The sequence below is a fragment of the Poecilia mexicana genome, unplaced genomic scaffold, assembly GCF_051168715.1.
Source record: "Poecilia mexicana isolate PSO_F unplaced genomic scaffold, ASM5116871v1 scaffold_9, whole genome shotgun sequence".
Classification (NCBI taxonomy): domain Eukaryota; kingdom Metazoa; phylum Chordata; class Actinopteri; order Cyprinodontiformes; family Poeciliidae; genus Poecilia; species Poecilia mexicana.
Window position 1 is genome coordinate 8,607,606 of NW_028263378.1, and position 17,837 is coordinate 8,625,442.

Sequence of the window (17,837 nt, forward strand, 5' to 3'; positions counted from 1 at the left end):
AGCGGGGTTGAATCAGCGTGTGGAAAGCGTAGCTGCGTGTCAATGCAGACTTCAGCTCGTGACACTGTTTTGCACCAGCTGTGGTGCAGTGGCATCCCAGGCAGATTAATGAGCATCATACAGCAGTGACAGCAAATGGTTCGAACGATAATCGCACCAAGTAGTTTGCACACAAGGTTTTTCTTTTTTTTTTCTTCTTTTTTTTTTTTTAAATGGCTGCCACACCAGACGCTGCAGGTCGGTTTACTCTGGACTGTTAACTGAAAGCTAAACTTATGTATGTATGATGGCAATATTGGAATGAAAGCATAAGTAAAAATGTTTAGAGTGTTGAGCTCATGTGACAGAAACTGATTACAGCTGGAATGCAAATTGAGTTGTCTTCTTGTTTTACGGGGTACATGTGGTAACTCAGTTGACAAGACAAAATGTCCTTCAGGTGACACTCCAGGCAATTGTGAACCCTAATTAAATAGTTGGAGCCAGACTTCAAAACTTGAGCTAGGTGAGAGTCACATTGTGGTATTAAAAGCAATACAATAACAAAAAAACAGCATAGTGCTGCAGGGTTTTAAACTTCTCTCTGTTTTGCAGTTTTCTGTTCGCCTTGTTGCATTGCTCCCAATTTCAGACCTACAGATCTAAAAATCTTTACAGTCTTGTTACAAAATTAGCTATATTTGTTTGCAACTTCTGGAAACAGTGGTCCTTTATACAGTTTGAGATTTTTAGACGACTTGAACCTCTGTCCTTCATAGAATGTACTAGAATTTGAAATGTTGGCTAACATCTTGGTGAACTAACCATAGACATACCTCAGTGTGCCACAAATTAAACTGTCGTCTTTTACTTACTTACATCACTTGAGACTTTTTTTGCTCAGTAACAACTTCAGCAATGAAGAGTGTCATTGGCAGAAATCTGCAGTGAGTGGTATAGTGTGTTTATAGTCAGTGGTCTGAGCCAAATCGAACTGAAAACAGAACAATTTCTTTCCTCAGACGACTTCTCTGTCACCTACTAAATGTTGAGATATTAGATGTTCTTGTAGCATTTCAAGATATTAAGTTAAAAAAGTTAAATGAAAATAATGGTAAACATGAAGTCCACATATTGGATTTTTATTGCTTTGTGTTAGTTTGGTCTTGTTTTAATTTGCTCCCCAGCTTTTTTCAGTGCTGTCATGCCAGATAGTTGAGGTAAGTTGTCTTGTGTCAAATCTGAAACATTTGAGAAATGTTGGTCTAAGTGAGCAAACAAAATTTCTTTCAACACAGAGAAGTTGAGTCTATTCCAGCTGGAAGTTGCAAAACAAATGGGATTTGCCAGTTGTTGCAGTTCTCATTGCAGTAGCATTAAGCTAATAACTATGTGTTCCTGTCCATTCTATGCAATTAGAGGAAACATACTAACAAATACCATTATACAAAATCCCATCACTCTTGGTGAGTTTCAACAACTGAGCGAGAAAAAATATATATAATACAAAGTGTGGTTATTAAGGGCTGGTAAGAAAATATCTCAACATGTTGAGCAGATACAAATGCCATCTAGAGGCAATTTGTAAAGAGTAATTTAAGTTCAGTCTTGCATACTGAAGTTGATCTTAGTTATCAAACAGGTCATTAAGTTCAGTTTATTATTCAAATTAGTTTTAAAACCCAGCAGATTACATCAAGCTGTTGACTTTTACCATTCCCTTTTAGACGAGCAAGTAGTGACAGACACCGAGACTGTCGGTGTAAAAGAACTGAAGGAGAAAGATGCAACAGCAAAAAGATCGGTAGATTTTTGTTACTGACAAAGACAAAGTCTTGAATTAAAAATAACAACTTGACTTCACTGTTGTCTGAGTATTCTGACACATTTCCCCTGTGAGGCCTGGCTGTGACTCCCACTGGCTCTGAGGCATGTCTGAAGCCAGCTATGCTCCTAAACATCCGTCTTTAACCTCTGCTTCGTTCTCAATTTTCAACAGCAGACATGCAGCCCCCAATTTAGTCCTGTTTGCCCGTGTTGTGGCTGTGCCTGCGTCACAGCTCTCATTATGTGAACTGGTTGCCACCTGACGCTCCCAGAAAGAAACTGGGTCTGCCAGAAATAAGTTGACGAGCAGGGCAGTTCATACAATGTGTCACTCAGGTTTTTTATTAGAGGAGCTTTTAAATCTAAATATTCCTAAGTCTCTGATGTGCTAATTGTGGCGAAACAATTTGTGGTGGGTGTTATTAGAGGACAGATTGACATTGCAGCAAAGTAAACCCTAAGCATGGACCACAATGAGTTACTGGCAAGTTTCTAAAAACAGTGTTGTCTAGTATTGCCACAAAATTGGGCCAAAAATAACTAAACACAGAGAAAATACAGTTAAAATGACCAATAAAGTATCTGTTTATTTAAAAGTATCTAAATGAATACTGTTCATTTGTCAACAGTCCAAGGACACTGAATTTGATTGCACCCGATTCCGTAATCCCTAAATTATATTTGGATTAATTGATCCAGTTAAGTAATGCCTGTTGGAAAGATGTCTTGTGTAAATTTGGCGAGAAATTTTAAGGTATTTGGCAAAGTTTCTAATTAAAGAAATGTTTTAATTAAATGCATGAGCTGATAACTTGGTTCCACGTTCAGCTAGATATTGCTGATTTTAGCCCATTATGGCTGTGGAAGAAGCCAGTGTTCAGTGTGACCTCCAGGATGCTCATTTGATTGAAGAGGTGCAACATTTTCTATTATGAACCAAATCTGTTTCCAATTCCAATTTGTATTCAGAATATCACCTTCCTATTTAGGTTATTTTTTCTCCACTAGCAAGGAAAAAAAAGACTCATTTATAGCACTCTTACTCGAACTGCAGAAAATTGTTGCCATCAGTGATAATGAATCTACATTTTTTGATTTTCTTTTTTGCAGATTGTATCACAAAACAGATTTTTAAAAATAACCCCATTCTGGCTTATTCTGTGCTTGTTTTACCAAATTGTTTCACAATGGCGGTGATGAGGACTGAAGGGGCATCTTGCCAGATTGTCCTGTTTTCTTTAGCCCATTTCATTAGCTCAGCTGTAGATGTTGGCTTGCTCATTTTAAGACATCAATTTATTGGATTACTAAATGTCTGATCTCATTAGTGCTATTGCAGAATCTGAATAGCCATTATGTTCTTCAAGCTGTGCTTCACAATCAGACTATTTTGTTTAGGGATAGTTCACTTTAACACTCAGATTCAGAAAACTTTATCAATCCCAGATGGCTATTCAACTGGAGTTAGACCTGTTCATTATGATGAATGTTATGGTTAAAAAGAGAATCAGACAACGATCCAACAATTATTTCCATTTTTTTCATAGCTGCACTTTAATGTTTGATAGCATTTTCTTCATGTCTTTTATTTCTGAAAGGTATCCGCTCCCTTCTTTTTAGAAATTAGTTGGGTAGATACACTATTCATCACATTTTATCTTCTAATTATTATTAGTGATAATTTTTTTTTCTTGGAAATGTTGCCTTTTCCCAGTTTTTTTATTTTTATTTTTTTATAGAGCCTAGATAAAATCTAAAGAAAAAGCAGCGAGGGGAGCTAAAATACCTTAGCTACACTGTTACTTGGCATGCAATTGGCTGGCATCCTCAAAGTAGCCAATGCAGGAGTGCCATTGATTTTCCTTGGTGCTGATTGGCTGTGCCTCCAATAGCGGAAATAAGAAAGACCATGGATGTTTTATTCTGTGTTGCAGCCAAGACAGCTTCCACTGTGCGTATTAATATATAAAGGAACATTTGGTGTCTTAACTATTAAAATAGGTAGTTATAAGCACTTTTAGAATCTATCTCAAGTATTTGCAGATTTTTGCTATTCGGAGGTGGTTGTGGTCCCTATTATAGCAAAATAAATATTGACTGGAAAAAAAATCAATTGGATCGTAGCGATCATGGGGGGTTAAAAATTTCACTGACAAGTACTTTTTATGTTTACAGATTGGGAGTGCTAGAGTACAGACCGGTCTTCATGGTGTCCAGAAGGTGTCGGGTGCAGCTGTCATGTTGAGTTATACTGTTAAAATAAATGGGGTTATAAGTGGGCCACTTCCTCTTTCTCATTTCTTCCAGCGTATTTTTGACATGCAGTTGGCGGGAGCTCTGTCTGCTCCCTCAGTTTGAATCTGGAGTGTGTGGATGTCCTCTGCGGTCTGGTTCTCCTGGGCCAGCTCTGCTCACTGGATTAAACATTTACACACCATATCATCAGTCCTTCCAAACCTTTAAAATTCACTCCAAAACAAATTGTTTATCAACCGACAGATGTGTTAAAGAAGTCCATACATGTTTAAAAACTGAACAACAAAACTACGAAATGAATTTCGTAGGTAACACCTTTTGAATGTCTTTAGTTTGCTAAGGGGAGTCATTTTGTTTCAATGCTTTAATTTGACAGAGAACACTGAAAGAATGAAGCAAATTGACAGCTCTAGATGATATGAAATCCTAGCTGGGAGAATTTTGCTGAATCTGAAACGTACAGACTGGACCTTAAGTTACATAGTTTCCACTCTTCTTCCAGGTTTTGGGAGCTTGATTTCTTAAATGAAATGGAAAATTTGAAAAGAAAACAGTCATTTTTTTCTTAACCCAGATTCTGGGTACATCTGTCTCTTGAACCTCTCTCTCCAGTTGCAGTCCACATTGTATACATTAAGCTCTTGAATAGCCTGTGCCTGTTAACCCTGTTGTTTCATTACCCTTTTTTACTACATTTTGTCCTTCCACTCAACTTCTTTAGCGATAACCTTTGTGGCTTGCCATCCTTTTGGAGGCCATCAATGACTATCTCCTGGACGGCTCTAAAGTCAGCAGTTGTTCTTATGATTGTGTAGAATAATATATTAAATTTAAGCATTAAAAATCCTTTGTAATACGATTTTCTTAAAAACTGAATGTGGTGGTGTTATTGTTGACCTTTAAGCTATAATCAATCAAAATGAGCAGAAGTAAACACTCAAATGACTGAAGTTTACTTTTGACATTGATACTGTGATGTTGATGAATTTCAAATAGATTGTGCAGCTTAGAAACTTTTCTTGAAAAATTACTTGAGGCTTATACCAGTTTAAGAACAACAATAGGTTATCTTTACACTTCTTTTTACCTCTCTTATATCTAACATGACTTGATCTTTACAATAAATGTGCAGACACTTGAGCTTCGCCTGTATCATGATCCTAATTTTGTGGGGAGCTCCGCTGCAGATGTGATTTAGAGACACATTCTGTGTCTGTTGTGGTTCAACAAAGGATAAAGGAGAGCTGTGAATGACCTCAACTGTTCCAGATGGAGAACTCTGTCGGGAGGAGGGAGCCATGATTGGCTGGGGGTTATTTAGAAATGAGGGGCCTGCCCCCCATGCAACAAGGAGCACGCAGTCGCTCCATGCCGAGAGAATGTACTAATTCAGCCTTCAAGCTGGCTACATTTGATGTCTCGTGTTAACAACAGATTTAAACCTTAGAGGGACATGTGATGTCATTAACTCCTTTGCAGTGACTCTAACTAGGTTGCGGAGAAGTGATTTGTGACGGTGGGTTCTCGGGGACAAGAAGCTCCGGTGTTGGTTGGCCATGTGTGCTTAAAGCATGTTGATTTTGTTTTGATGTAAACAGCCCACATGGGAACATCTTTACAAGTTGTTTCCAGCAGATCTATTGTGATCAGTTGGGAGATAAACTCATCTAGAACATTGCTGAAACTTGGTTAACTTGGTGCCAAAAGAGAAACCCTGAAAAAACTTTTATTTTCTTATCATCTCCAATAAAAGACACGGATTACAAATTTCCATCATCATAGAAGCTGACTTGGAGGAAATTTTGATAATTAGACTGTCCAAATCTTATCTAAGCATAGTATATGTATAAATATACAACGCTGTTTACGTTAGCTTTTTAAGTCAGACCTCAGCATATTCGGGAGGCGTTCTTTCCACCTAGAGAGTAGGGTTATTTGTTGATATTCCCTCTGCCACATATTTTGACCCATAAAAAAGCCATTTCTTTTGTGAGAACATAAAATCATCCCTGTTGCTCCTGCTGCATTGCAGTCTTAAATTAATGCAGCATTTTTTTTGCTCACTTTTTAACTGCAGCAAAGCCTTCGATTCTGTTTGAACTTGTGCTCCGAAGCTGCTTTCTAAAACTGTTGTATAACTTTGTCATTCTGCGAGCTCTGCTGCAGCAGTGCTGAGGGTGAAGGAGAGAACGATGGGAGGAGAGTCTGAGACACACAAACATCCTCGTCTGTCAGCGAGTGTGACAGTCGAAGTGCTAACGTTTCTGCTGCTGTTTCAAAGAGATCCGTTTGATCAAACTGCTTGTAGACATTTAGATTTCAGACTTGAATCTATTTGCTACATTTATTCTCCTCTGTTTATAAAGTTTATTGGGGCATTCATATGATATAAGTCAATAATTAACAAATTTATCTTATTTTCTTTTTCAAGTCTTATAGAGATCACCTATCATCCATCCATCACCCAACTATTACCCATCTAACTCTACGTCTGTTTGTCCATCTATGGTTGGTCTATCCATCGGCCCATCCACCTCTAACCATTTGTCTTTTCCGTTGGCTTTCCATCATGCATCCACCTATTATCCATTTGTCCCTTATTTTATCTCCATTCGTCAGTTTGTCTATTGGACAGCCTGTCAAATGGACACACCAACCCATCCACCTTTTGGTTTGTTCATCGCCTGTTGATCTGTCCGTTCGTCCACCCACCCATCTACTCATCCATTATCCAAAGTGTATAATTTTGTTGTCAGATTACTTATGAACTGTGCGTCTGTTGTTGGGAGTGTTGCTCTTCTCTCTGTCTGTGGACACTAAGGTCTTTTCATTGTCAGTGCTGACAGCCACAACCCTGAACGGTCTGGACTGATTTATCTGGAGTGTGCCGTATAATTTCCTATTACACCAATCAAGATGTTTCCCTGCTGGAGAGCTCTCCCTGTTTTATTGAAGCCTACTTTCCCTGCGTTTGGCTTCTGTCTAGTCTTGCTTCCTTCTCGCTCTCTGTGCCCCCACTCCTCTGTTTTAATTTTACCGAGGAAGTCACATGGAGGTGTTGTCAGACAGTAGCTGAGTAATCACAGCTTATGACGCTAATCTGTTTCTATGTCTCCTCTCTTGTCTCTGGCAGGTGAAAGAGCAAGCACACAGGCTACCTCACACTAAGCTATGGAATGCTTCCTGCTCCCAGCATCACTAGTCTCCAATATTTGGACTGAGCTCCAAACGCTTAGTTAGCAGCTGTGCTTCTCCCCTTGAACTCTTTCCAAACCAGGGGACGAAGAAAAGGAGTGGACTTACCAAGTCCTCCGCTGAAGACGAAACGCACCTTTTTCCTTTTAGAATAATTTACCTGCATTTTTTTTTCTTCTGCTTGGATTTGTGCTCGGCTAAAATCATATCAAGATGGATTTGGAATCGTATCTGTGGATGGTGATTATTGGCTTCATCATCGCCTTCATTTTGGCCTTCTCCGTCGGAGCCAACGATGTGGCTAACTCGTTCGGCACGGCAGTGGGGTCCGGTGTGGTCACTCTGAAGCAGGCCTGCATCCTGGCGTCCATCTTTGAGACGCTGGGCTCGATGCTGCTTGGGGCCAAAGTGGGAGAGACCATTCGAAAGGGCATCATAGACGTCAACCTCTATAACGACACAGTGCCCATCCTAATGGCGGGGGAGGTCAGCGCCATGGTCGGTAAGTACATCTTTTTATTTGATTTTTTTATTGCTTTAGTTTATTTGAAATGTATTTAGATAGTGTTGCGTCAAACCAGACATTAAATTCTTGCAGGCTTTTAGGATATGTGGGTGTTCTGATGCAGGATTGACTGATGTGTTCATAAAAAAGAACCCAATATTCAGGAAATGTTTGCAAACTTCTGAATGTGAATAAGGGGAAAAAAAATCTGCTAAACATTCTGCTTCTGATTATTTTAGCATTTAGCAAATAATTAAATAAAATTGTGATGATCCTAACTAACCTCAAACAGGAAAGGTTTTACTGTAAATGCACTTTTTGGACCAGAACAGTCTTAAAATATACTTTGCATAAGCTTCTTCAAATATTAATCTTGCAAAATCACACATATTTATCTCAAAATATTATATGAACCTCTCTGACGTAAGATGAAGCAAAATCAGCTTTTAGCACTTTGTCATAAGGAGATTCAAAGAAATCAACATCAATAATGTAAATCTGCTTTCAAATAACTTTAAAAAAACATACATGCCTGTTAAAATAGGATATTAAATTTATAAAATTGAGATTTTAAAAATAAAGACTGTGATATGCAGGGGATTCCCACATTACTTCAAAAAACTAAACACAGAAAACAGACCAGGTCTGTTGCTCATTTTGGGAAACAATGATCATTTTTAGGAAAATGGTTTCTCCTGCACTGTTTAGACACATTTAGAAAACCCTTAAACTTAAATTGATGAGACGATACAAGGAAACGTCCACCTTGTTTAACTGGTTTTGATGCTTGCCTGGAGGTCACAGAGGCAGCACTGTACAATGTTTACGTCTTTATCCTCTGTAATATTTGACAGGGAATGTGTAAGGTTCTATTTTATTCTATTTTTTATCAATAATAATAATTAAAATAATTTCAGGTGAATTTTATTTTGTTCATGTTAGCATATGGTGATACTGTGGACATCTCTGGTAGCAGCCTGTCTATCAACGAATTTGAAGGGCCATTTTTTTGCCTGTTGTGATCGATGGAAGAGATGACTCAACTTTCTCCTCCTCTCTCTCCTCTCTGGTCGCACTCTGCATTCAGAAAGCAATGGTTTCAACTCCACTGAGATTTGGAGGTCATAGTTCAGGTATTATTTGAGCTTTAGGGATGCTAAGCATCTAATCAGATTCTCCTGGTTGTAAAGAAAATACATTGTTGCCACAGTTACGAAGCGCAGCCGTCAGAAAAAGTAAAGAACAAAAATCCTTCCTGCTATACAGCATTCAAAACTGGAAAGACTATTTGTCTAAAAAAGCTATACCTCAACCAAAAAGACATGATTAAAACAATTCTACAAAAAGAGCAAATAAGAATTTTATCAACTCCTGCATGCTGCCACCATTAGCTTCATATAGATGTTTCTGTTTGGGTCACAGGGTCAGCTGTCTGGCAGCTCATCGCCTCCTTCCTCAAACTGCCCATCTCCGGGACTCACTGCATCGTTGGAGCGACCATCGGCTTCTCCATGGTGGCCATCGGCACAAAGGGCGTGCAGTGGATGCAGCTGGTCAAAATCGGTAAGGATGTCGGGAGAAAAATCTGTGCATTACGTTGCTGTTATACAGAAATTCATTAAAGTAGAAAAAATGGAGCAAAAACATTTGGACTGAGATTTTCTGTGTGTCTTGTTAATTTCTAATAAGCTTTTCTTTCTCCTCCAGTGGCTTCTTGGTTCATCTCACCTTTGCTCTCTGGACTCATGTCTGGACTCCTCTTCATGCTCATCAGGCACTTCATCCTCAATAAGGTGGATTTTTGTTTCACAAATGGTTTCATTCTCATACTAACTAAGCCTAGACTATCATAAAGTCTAGGTGGTGGACTTTTTTGGATTGCTCGAAGTGATTTTGGCACGGTTACATAAAGGTATGACTGTCTCCTCAGGTGGCGTGAGTTTAAACATTACAAGTCAAACTCTGGCTCACGTGTAGACATAACTTGTCCAGAGAACTTCAGCACTGATAAAAACCCATTTTGATTTGGCAACACATGCAAATCTGATGTTATGTAACAGGGCGATAGCAGGCACACCGGGAGGATAAAAACGGTTGCAAATCATTTTAAGGTCACCACTGCAAACGTGTATAAGTACGAATCTCAAGACAGTTTATGAAGTGAACTAGTGTCGCTGCTTAAATTTCTGTCTAAATAGTTTTGCTTCCACTTTATCACATTTGGGTTTTTCCTTGTTGTTGAATTGAAATCCCAAGTCCAGGGCATTCACTCACTGTTTTAGATGGAAGGATGCTTAATGATTTTAAAAACATAACTGAAGTAAAGGTACAATACTGGAATAATAATTTAAAACTTCATCTCTGCTTTGTTTTAAGGATGATTCTGTCCCAAACGGTCTGCGTGCGCTGCCCGTCTTCTATGCCACCACCATCGGGATTAACACTTTTTCTATCATGTACACTGGAGCCCCATGTAAGTACTGGAAAACAGTTATTCTTAACTGATATAATGTTTTATGTGTCATGACAAAGAACAGAAAAATAGGTGGTGACTGTACTTGCAAGATAGCGAAATATTTTCTCCGTGCTGCTTTGTGATGTGCAGTGCTTGGAATAGAGATGCTACCAGTTTGGGCCATCTTCCTCATCACATTAGCCGGGTCGCTGGTCTGTGCAGCTGTGGTCTGGATATTCGTCTGCCCTTGGATGAGAAGAAAAATAGCAAGTGAGTTTCTGCATGTTTTTGTGTGCGTGGTTCCAGCCATTTTTCAGCATGGGATCAACATCCTGAGAGGTCTCAGTCTATTCTAGTGAAGTCCTGATGCTAAATAACAGAGTTGAGCTGCTGTGGGTTTTGTTGTTTGTTGGTTAGAGTCATTAAAACCACCAAAGTACTCTGTGCTCTTATTATGTTGCGTTTTATTTCCCCTCAGGAGTAGGTATTCTTTGTATGTAGCTACTATGCCAGATGAAAATGGTTAGGATCAATGCCTGCAGTGTAGAAAGCTTTTTAGATCAAAGCCAGCAATTGTTTTTCCTAATGGGAGAAGCAGCCCACAGCATGGAAGACGATTATAAAACTCATGACACAGAAAACCAAAACGGTGGAAAGGCTGTCTGGAATAGAGGAGGGAAGCCTTTCTGTTTAGGTTGGCTTGCTGTTGAATACATAAGAACTACCTGGTTAGATTAACACGCCAGGCCCTTTTCACACAATCACTAACTTCCTTTGTTGAAAGAATGGAACTTAAAGACTCAACTTTACTCATAAAACATTATTGTTCAAATTAAATTTAGTTCTCTCCGTCCTTTAACTCCGCACAGTTTTAAGTCTGAGTTGACCTGTTGGCTAGAGTATCATGACCTCTAAATGCCTTTCAGGATTATGCACCGTAGTGTGGTCTTAAGTTGGTTATTTCTATGAAATGAAACGTTTTAAAAAGTGTTTGTGTACTTGCAGTACAGGAGCACGTCATCAGGAGTACCAGCACTGGGATTAGTTTGGATCAGCAGCAGGATTTTTCTCAGTCATGAAGGGTGCCAATGCAAAAGCATAGTTGTACTGTTGTTACAGTTCATTTTTCTTTGTAACAAGTTATAAATATTAATGTGTTTTCTCTCTTAGCAATTACAAAATGTTCTACTGTGCCACTTCAAAAAGCAGAACCAAAAGAAAACAAAGCTCTCTGGTTTTTGGGAGCTTATTAAATGATGGTGAGGTTGGAGAAAAAACTCGTAGTTACACTATTCCTCGCCTACACCGTTGTCAACAGTATGTAAATTTCTCTAACACAGAAAAACATTGCCTAAAGTCCAAATCCAGTTACTTGCAGCTTTCCAGTATTACATTTGACCCTGTGAAATATTCAGAAATGTATTGGTTGACACTTCTTTTATGCCCACATTTTCTCAACTGCACATACAATCTATCCATCAAAATGTAGGAACTTTTGTGTCTGTTTTCAATTAAAATTCATACAATCATTGTACTACACAGGGCTTCCTGTACAATCCCTACAGATCAGAGAAAATCACATACAACTTACCATACACTTCCACTGTAACACTCCTCCCAAACCTCTGTCCAAACAGCAGGTCAACAGTGCATTAAACCCGTTATATCTCCTTCAAAAATCATTAACAAAAGGCATTCTGGCCACTTGTGTGTCAAGAATTTCTTTGAGTTTTAGTACAGATTCTTGTCTTTTTCCGTTTGCTTCAAAAGAAAAGCGAGAGCTGTGGCTTTTCCCTCTCATGTTTACCTGGGAAAAGAGGAAATCACCGTAGTAACTAGCAATTCAGCAATTTATTGGTGTCTGGATCTTGGATTTAATTTGGGTTACCCTGCTTAGGGACAATAAAGTCTATTTCTATTTAATTCTGTTGTGGCTGCTCCTTAGGTCTCTAATTAAAATGAAAGTAAAATTAAGTTAGATGATTTATAGAATTCAACATTTTCAGGTTAAACAAAAGGTTTTACCTTAAACTCAGAATAAAAATCACAGACATTCTTTCAAATAAAAGTTGAACTGTAAGGCTTCGGTTATTACAGGAGGAGCATTTCAAAGTCCTAATGGGCTTGAAAGAACAAGGCTGATTCATGATCAGTTTTTGGTACAATTTCACAACCAATTGAAGGTTTTCTAGGTACTGTGTTGGCCTTGTCTCATAAATCCACCTGTTTAAATATGTAAGCTGCTAATTATCCAGTTGTCTCCGCTCTTTAGTTTCTTAGTCGTCTCATTCTTAATTACATACACTAAAACCTTTGTTTCCGACCCTATGTGGTAACTCAAACAGGGATGTGAACAATCACCTGTTGCACCTCATTTCTTCATTGTAAACATTGCATTATTTGCAAATAATTTGTCTGCGTGACTTCTAATTATCTCTGGATTTTCCTCAGGTCGCCTAAAGAAGGAGCAGGCTCTGTCCAGGATATCTGATGAGAGTCTGGACAAAATCCCTGAAGAAGAAGAAGAGAGCCCCGTCTTCAAGGAGCTGCCTGGGGCAAAAGGCACAGACGAGGCCGTGGTGCCGCTCACAGGGGGCAGCAGTGACAGGAGCACCCGGGACTCCAGCGGAGAGCTCTCCAACATGGCCAATGGAGGCACCGTCCTGCCCAACGGCAGGGTGTACGGTAAGAAGGTGTTCCTGTAGAAAACACTTTCTGAGATGCCTGGCCTTCTGTGTGTTTTATGGGGATATTATGTGGCAGACAAAGAAACACATAAGAATAACTATGTTTATTCTTACTGTAGTGACTGATTGTGTTGCATGCATATGTATTTATCCTCTCTTACTTGAATACCCCTAAATAAATAAAATAAAATGCAGCCAGTTGCCTTCATACGTTGCCTACATTGTAAAAAGAGTCCAAACGTGTGTAATTTAACCTTAGTATAAATCCAGCTGTTCTGCAAAGGCCCCAGAGGTTTGTTAGAGAACATGTGTGAACAACCAGCGGCAGATTAGACAGGTTTGGCTCTAAAACAAAATCCATATCTTCCTGCTGCAAACCTACCAAGATATTACTGTCCGCAGGTCAGCAAGGAGAGGATCAAGCCAAGAAATAGTGAAGAAGTCCACAGTTCATGTGGAAGACTGTTCGCTGGAGAAGTTAAATGAAGTTTATTTGTACAGCATGTTCCACCATCAAGGCAGTTCAAAGTGCTTTACACCATAAAAACATGGGTAACACTTTATTTGAAGGGGTGTGCATAAGGCTGACATGACACTGTCATAAACATGACATAACACCTGTCATGAACATAAAGAAGTTTTTATGACTGTTTATGACAGTAGTCATGAAGTGTCATTTGGTAAATAATGACACTTTTAATGCAAAGTTGCTCTAAAAGTTGCATTGAAAGTCCATTAAAAGTGCCAACTTTGCATGATTTTGTAAATTATGATAATTTAATGCAAAGTTGGCATTTTTAATGGACTTTAAATGCAACTTTTAGAGCAACTTTGCATTAAAAGTGTCATTATTTACCGAATGACACTTCATGACAACTGTCATAAACATTCATAAAGACTTCTTTATGTTCATGACAGGTGTTATGTCATGTTTATGACGGTGACATGTCAGTCTTATGCACACCCCTTCAAATAAAGTGCTACCAAAACATGATAAAGTAACCAATTATGAAACAGCAATAAACATTACGTTTTGTCAAATGTCATCATCAGAATCATCAAGAAAATGTACGTCAAATATGTTGACCAATGTGCCAGTTATTATAAATCAAGGGCGACTCTGAGGGTTTTTTATTCTTGATTTAAATGAACTGTTTCAGTGATTTGAAGTGGAATAGAACTTGAATGTGCAGCCAGGGAGATGATCGACATATTTAGATTAAAGCATATTTATGTAAGAGTGGTTGGTCCAGTCAATGCCCTTGGCCTGAATCCAAATTTATAGTATGTGTCTCAAACCATTCAGATTCCAAACTGAATAGGGAAAACTAAAATAAAACTGACTGCTGAAAGGGCTTTGCATGTTCTCCCTAATGCCCTCCTTGTTTCCACCTTAAAGGTCGAACCCACTCCATGACCAACGGCTGCCTCAAGTCGCCCATCGCTAACGGCAGCTTCACCTTCGACGGCCACATGCGTAGCGACGGCCAGGTATACCACACGGTTCACAAGGACTCCGGCCTCTACAAAGACTTGCTCCACAAAATCCACCTGGGCCGCATGGACGATGGCGACCGGTCCGGCGCGCAACAGCCTGACAACAATTACCGTCTGCTGCGCCGCAACAACAGCTACACCTGCTACACGGCTGCGATATGCGGCATGCCCGTCCAGCCTGTCAGGCGCTCTGAGTCCCGCGACGACAGCGAGAAGCTGGTGGGAGAGGGCGGCGGCAGGAGCAACAGCGTGTCCTACTCCAAAAAGCGGATACGTTACGACAGCTACTCGTCGTACTGCAACGCTGTGGCCGAGGCTGAGATCGAAGCAGAGGAGGGGGGAGTGGAGCTGAAACTGGCCACGGAGCTGGAGGGAGTGGAGGAAGAAGGAGCTCCAGCGCCGGTGCCTCTTGATGACTTGGTAGAGGAAGAGCATGAGGAGAAGGACAAGTCCGAGGTGTTTCTGCTTTTCCACTTCCTGCAGATCCTCACCGCCTGCTTTGGCTCTTTCGCCCATGGAGGCAATGATGTCAGGTGAGAAGAGTTGGATAGTACATTTACTTGAAAAACTTTTTTTGGGGGAAAAAAAATTAATCTTTTAGGAGTACTTTTACTTCCACGGAGGAAAAATTTATTCTATAGAGAATCACAATTTCTAGCCCTGGGAATCCTGAATCGTTTCAAAGTGTTCAAAAACCAATTTTAAATCGAATGAAGAACAAACATGTTTTCACCAAAAACTCACCAGATATGGACACACTCCTGCATGTTTTATAAGTTTCATATTGAAAGAAATTGATTTAGAAAAATGGTTATTTTGCATGTTTTCATTTTGTAATTGTCATTTATATGAATTTTCATTTTGATGTTTACAAACATTTCCACATAACTTTATAATTTGATCTGTCTGATGATGTCATTTTTATATTTACATCAGTTACTCTGTACTTGAATAGCTGTTTTATCGAATGCTCTTTTGCTCTTGAATAGTTTCTTGCACAGCTACTTTTTACTTTTAAAAACAAGTAAAATTATGTTGAAGTAGTGCTTCTCTTAATTGTGCGCAATTTTTGGTGATCACTTTAACTCAAGTTGGCTCTTTCAATCAGAGACACCAGATAAGCTAAAGGCATTATTTTCTCATATTTTGCAGTAATGCCATCGGGCCCCTGGTGGCGCTGTGGATGATTTATGAACAGGGCGGAGTCATGCAGGACGCTGCCACTCCGATCTGGCTGCTGTTTTACGGCGGTGTGGGCATCTGTGCCGGCCTGTGGGTGTGGGGACGGCGTGTCATCCAGACCATGGGGAAGGACCTGACTCCCATCACCCCTTCAAGGTGAGAGAGTCTCCTTATAGGACACACGGTGCGAAGGCGCCTGCTCGTACTCGGCTGGGTGGTTGTTCATGTGATAAAGATTGAATTTCCTACTTGATTGGGTTGGCTTGCCCCAAAGAGGCTGACACAAACAGGTTCATCCAATTCTGCAGACTTCTGTGGTGAGTAAACACACACAGCTTTAATAGGACCCAGCACTCAGGGTCATGAAGAATGTTTAGAGTAATTGATCACTTAGAGGGTAGTTAATAATCCACAACAGCCAGACAAAAAAAACACAAACACATGGAAATAGTCACTTCCATTGTGCGGTTGTAAACGCCTCATGGGCTACCTGTGACTCATTATGTTTAAACTGAGCATGCTCCAATTCACACAAACACTCCTGTTACTGACTAAAGTTACTACGCCAGCTGCTCAAACAATATTTATAGAGTCATCGTCGCTTCATATAGATCTGAACCAATTTATCTGCTGTACTTTGCAAAATTTTCAAACCACTTTTAACATCTTAGCATTCTAGATCTGTTGGTGTTAAATTGTATCCAATAAGTTTGCACTCAGAAGCCTAAAAGAATAAGATGGAGATCCTCGGTGTGCTTTTAATTTAATAACATTTTGAAATTGGTTTGAATGATCCAGAGAACAGGTCAAAATTGCATCAATAAAGAACTTATGCAGATGTATAAATAAAGAGTCCAAGACTCTGTCAAGCAGATTCTTATTAATTGTTGGAATCCTCCTAAAAATCAACTTTTTTTAAGCAGTGCAGTATATGTTCTGTTTCTGGTTTGACCTGTTACGTAATGCATGTGGATAATTGGGTCGTTTTTCAGACCACAGTAAATGAACCCCTGCAGCTCGCTGTCCAACAACTCACGCGGCCGCAGCAGCAGTCGGAGCTCATCGTTAATCGTTCCCTGCTCTTCACTCCTCTTTCCTTCCATCTCTCTGTCTCTTGCTGTCTCCTAAGTCTTCCCACGCATTATCTAAAGAATGTGTGCACGCAAACCTCAGCAATGTCTGTTTGTTAAGAAAAAAAAAAAACTGCACTTTGCCTGGGGGTTGCATGAACTGTGTTGAATGTGTTGTATGTGCGCTTCTATGCATGCCTGCTTATTTAGGCCTAATTGCTCCAGCAAGCTCCTATGAGGTTGTGTGCGCGCGCAAGTTGTTTTTGCCTGGCAGGAGCATCACAGAGGGTTACAGGAAGTTGTTTGGCATTCCGGATGAAGCGGAGTAGGATGAGGGAGTGAGGGAACAAACCACAGTGGGAACTTCTCCTCTCAAACCACAGGGAGGGACGACAGCCTGGCGACTCCTCTTGCACTTTTCCTTTTTTTTTTTCCTTTTTCCCCTTTCTTTGTCGTTTCTTTTTCTACCCTTTAGTAAATATCTGCTGATCTCTTCATCCTTTGGTCTTTTATTCATCTTTCTCCTTTAAATCTGTCTCCCTGTCCCCCTCACTCCCTCAGTCCTTCCCACGCTCATGCTATCTCATTATGTTCCCTCTTTCTTTATTTCTCCACCTTTCTATTTGCTCCTTTCTCTTTGTGTGTGTGTACCCTCTTTTTTTCCACTTCCATCCCCGCACTGACTGGGCTGCCAGTATCCTAAGACAAATTTGCTCTGGTTCACAGTTCAAAAGCCTCGCTTTTCTCCAGAGTCCGTTTTCATGAATCAGCCTGACAAAGAAATTTGTTTTTGGGCAAAAACAGAACATTGTGTGTGTTTGTGTAGTCTACAATACATGCCCTGGCATACATTTAAGCAGCCCCACTAATCCCCGGCGCAGTGAGGTATTTTCAAACCTGGAGTACAGATTTTCGTCATTCCCCTCAAGCCTCGGCCTGATCAGATTGGTGCAGATGTTGCTTGTGCTGTTTGAGTTTTCAGCAGTTTGAAGCAACCAGGTCTTCATACAGTCAGATCAGTCGGTCAGTTCAACCTCAAGTTAGAGAATCGTATTTGCCAATCTCAGTAGTCAAGCTTAGTTCACTCTTAAGTGAAGTAACTTTTCTCAGTGCATGGGAATTTAGTTTGAGTCCTCTCTAGTTATCCATTGTGCATCACACCAGCGGGAGATAAAGGGAAGCTT

General features: G+C 39.9%; 1 protein-coding gene across 7 annotated transcripts in view; it reads left to right on the forward strand.

Annotated features, from left to right (window-relative positions):
• Positions 1-17,837, forward strand: part of slc20a2 (solute carrier family 20 member 2) — a 50,811-nt gene that overhangs the window by 20,463 nt on the left and 12,511 nt on the right. For all 7 annotated transcript variants that reach the window (XR_015764257.1, XM_088008723.1, XM_088008725.1 and 4 more), the window contains 8 exons: positions 7,196-7,759; positions 9,185-9,325; positions 9,470-9,555; positions 10,139-10,235; positions 10,368-10,487; positions 12,669-12,902; positions 14,304-14,934; positions 15,554-15,739. Coding sequence is in view for 6 of the 7 variants with exons in the window: in XM_088008723.1 (XP_087864849.1) it covers positions 7,471-7,759; positions 9,185-9,325; positions 9,470-9,555; positions 10,139-10,235; positions 10,368-10,487; positions 12,669-12,902; positions 14,304-14,934; positions 15,554-15,739 (1,784 nt within the window). In the remaining variant the exon portion in view is untranslated. The remainder of the gene's footprint in view (positions 1-7,195; positions 7,760-9,184; positions 9,326-9,469; positions 9,556-10,138; positions 10,236-10,367; positions 10,488-12,668; positions 12,903-14,303; positions 14,935-15,553; positions 15,740-17,837) is intronic.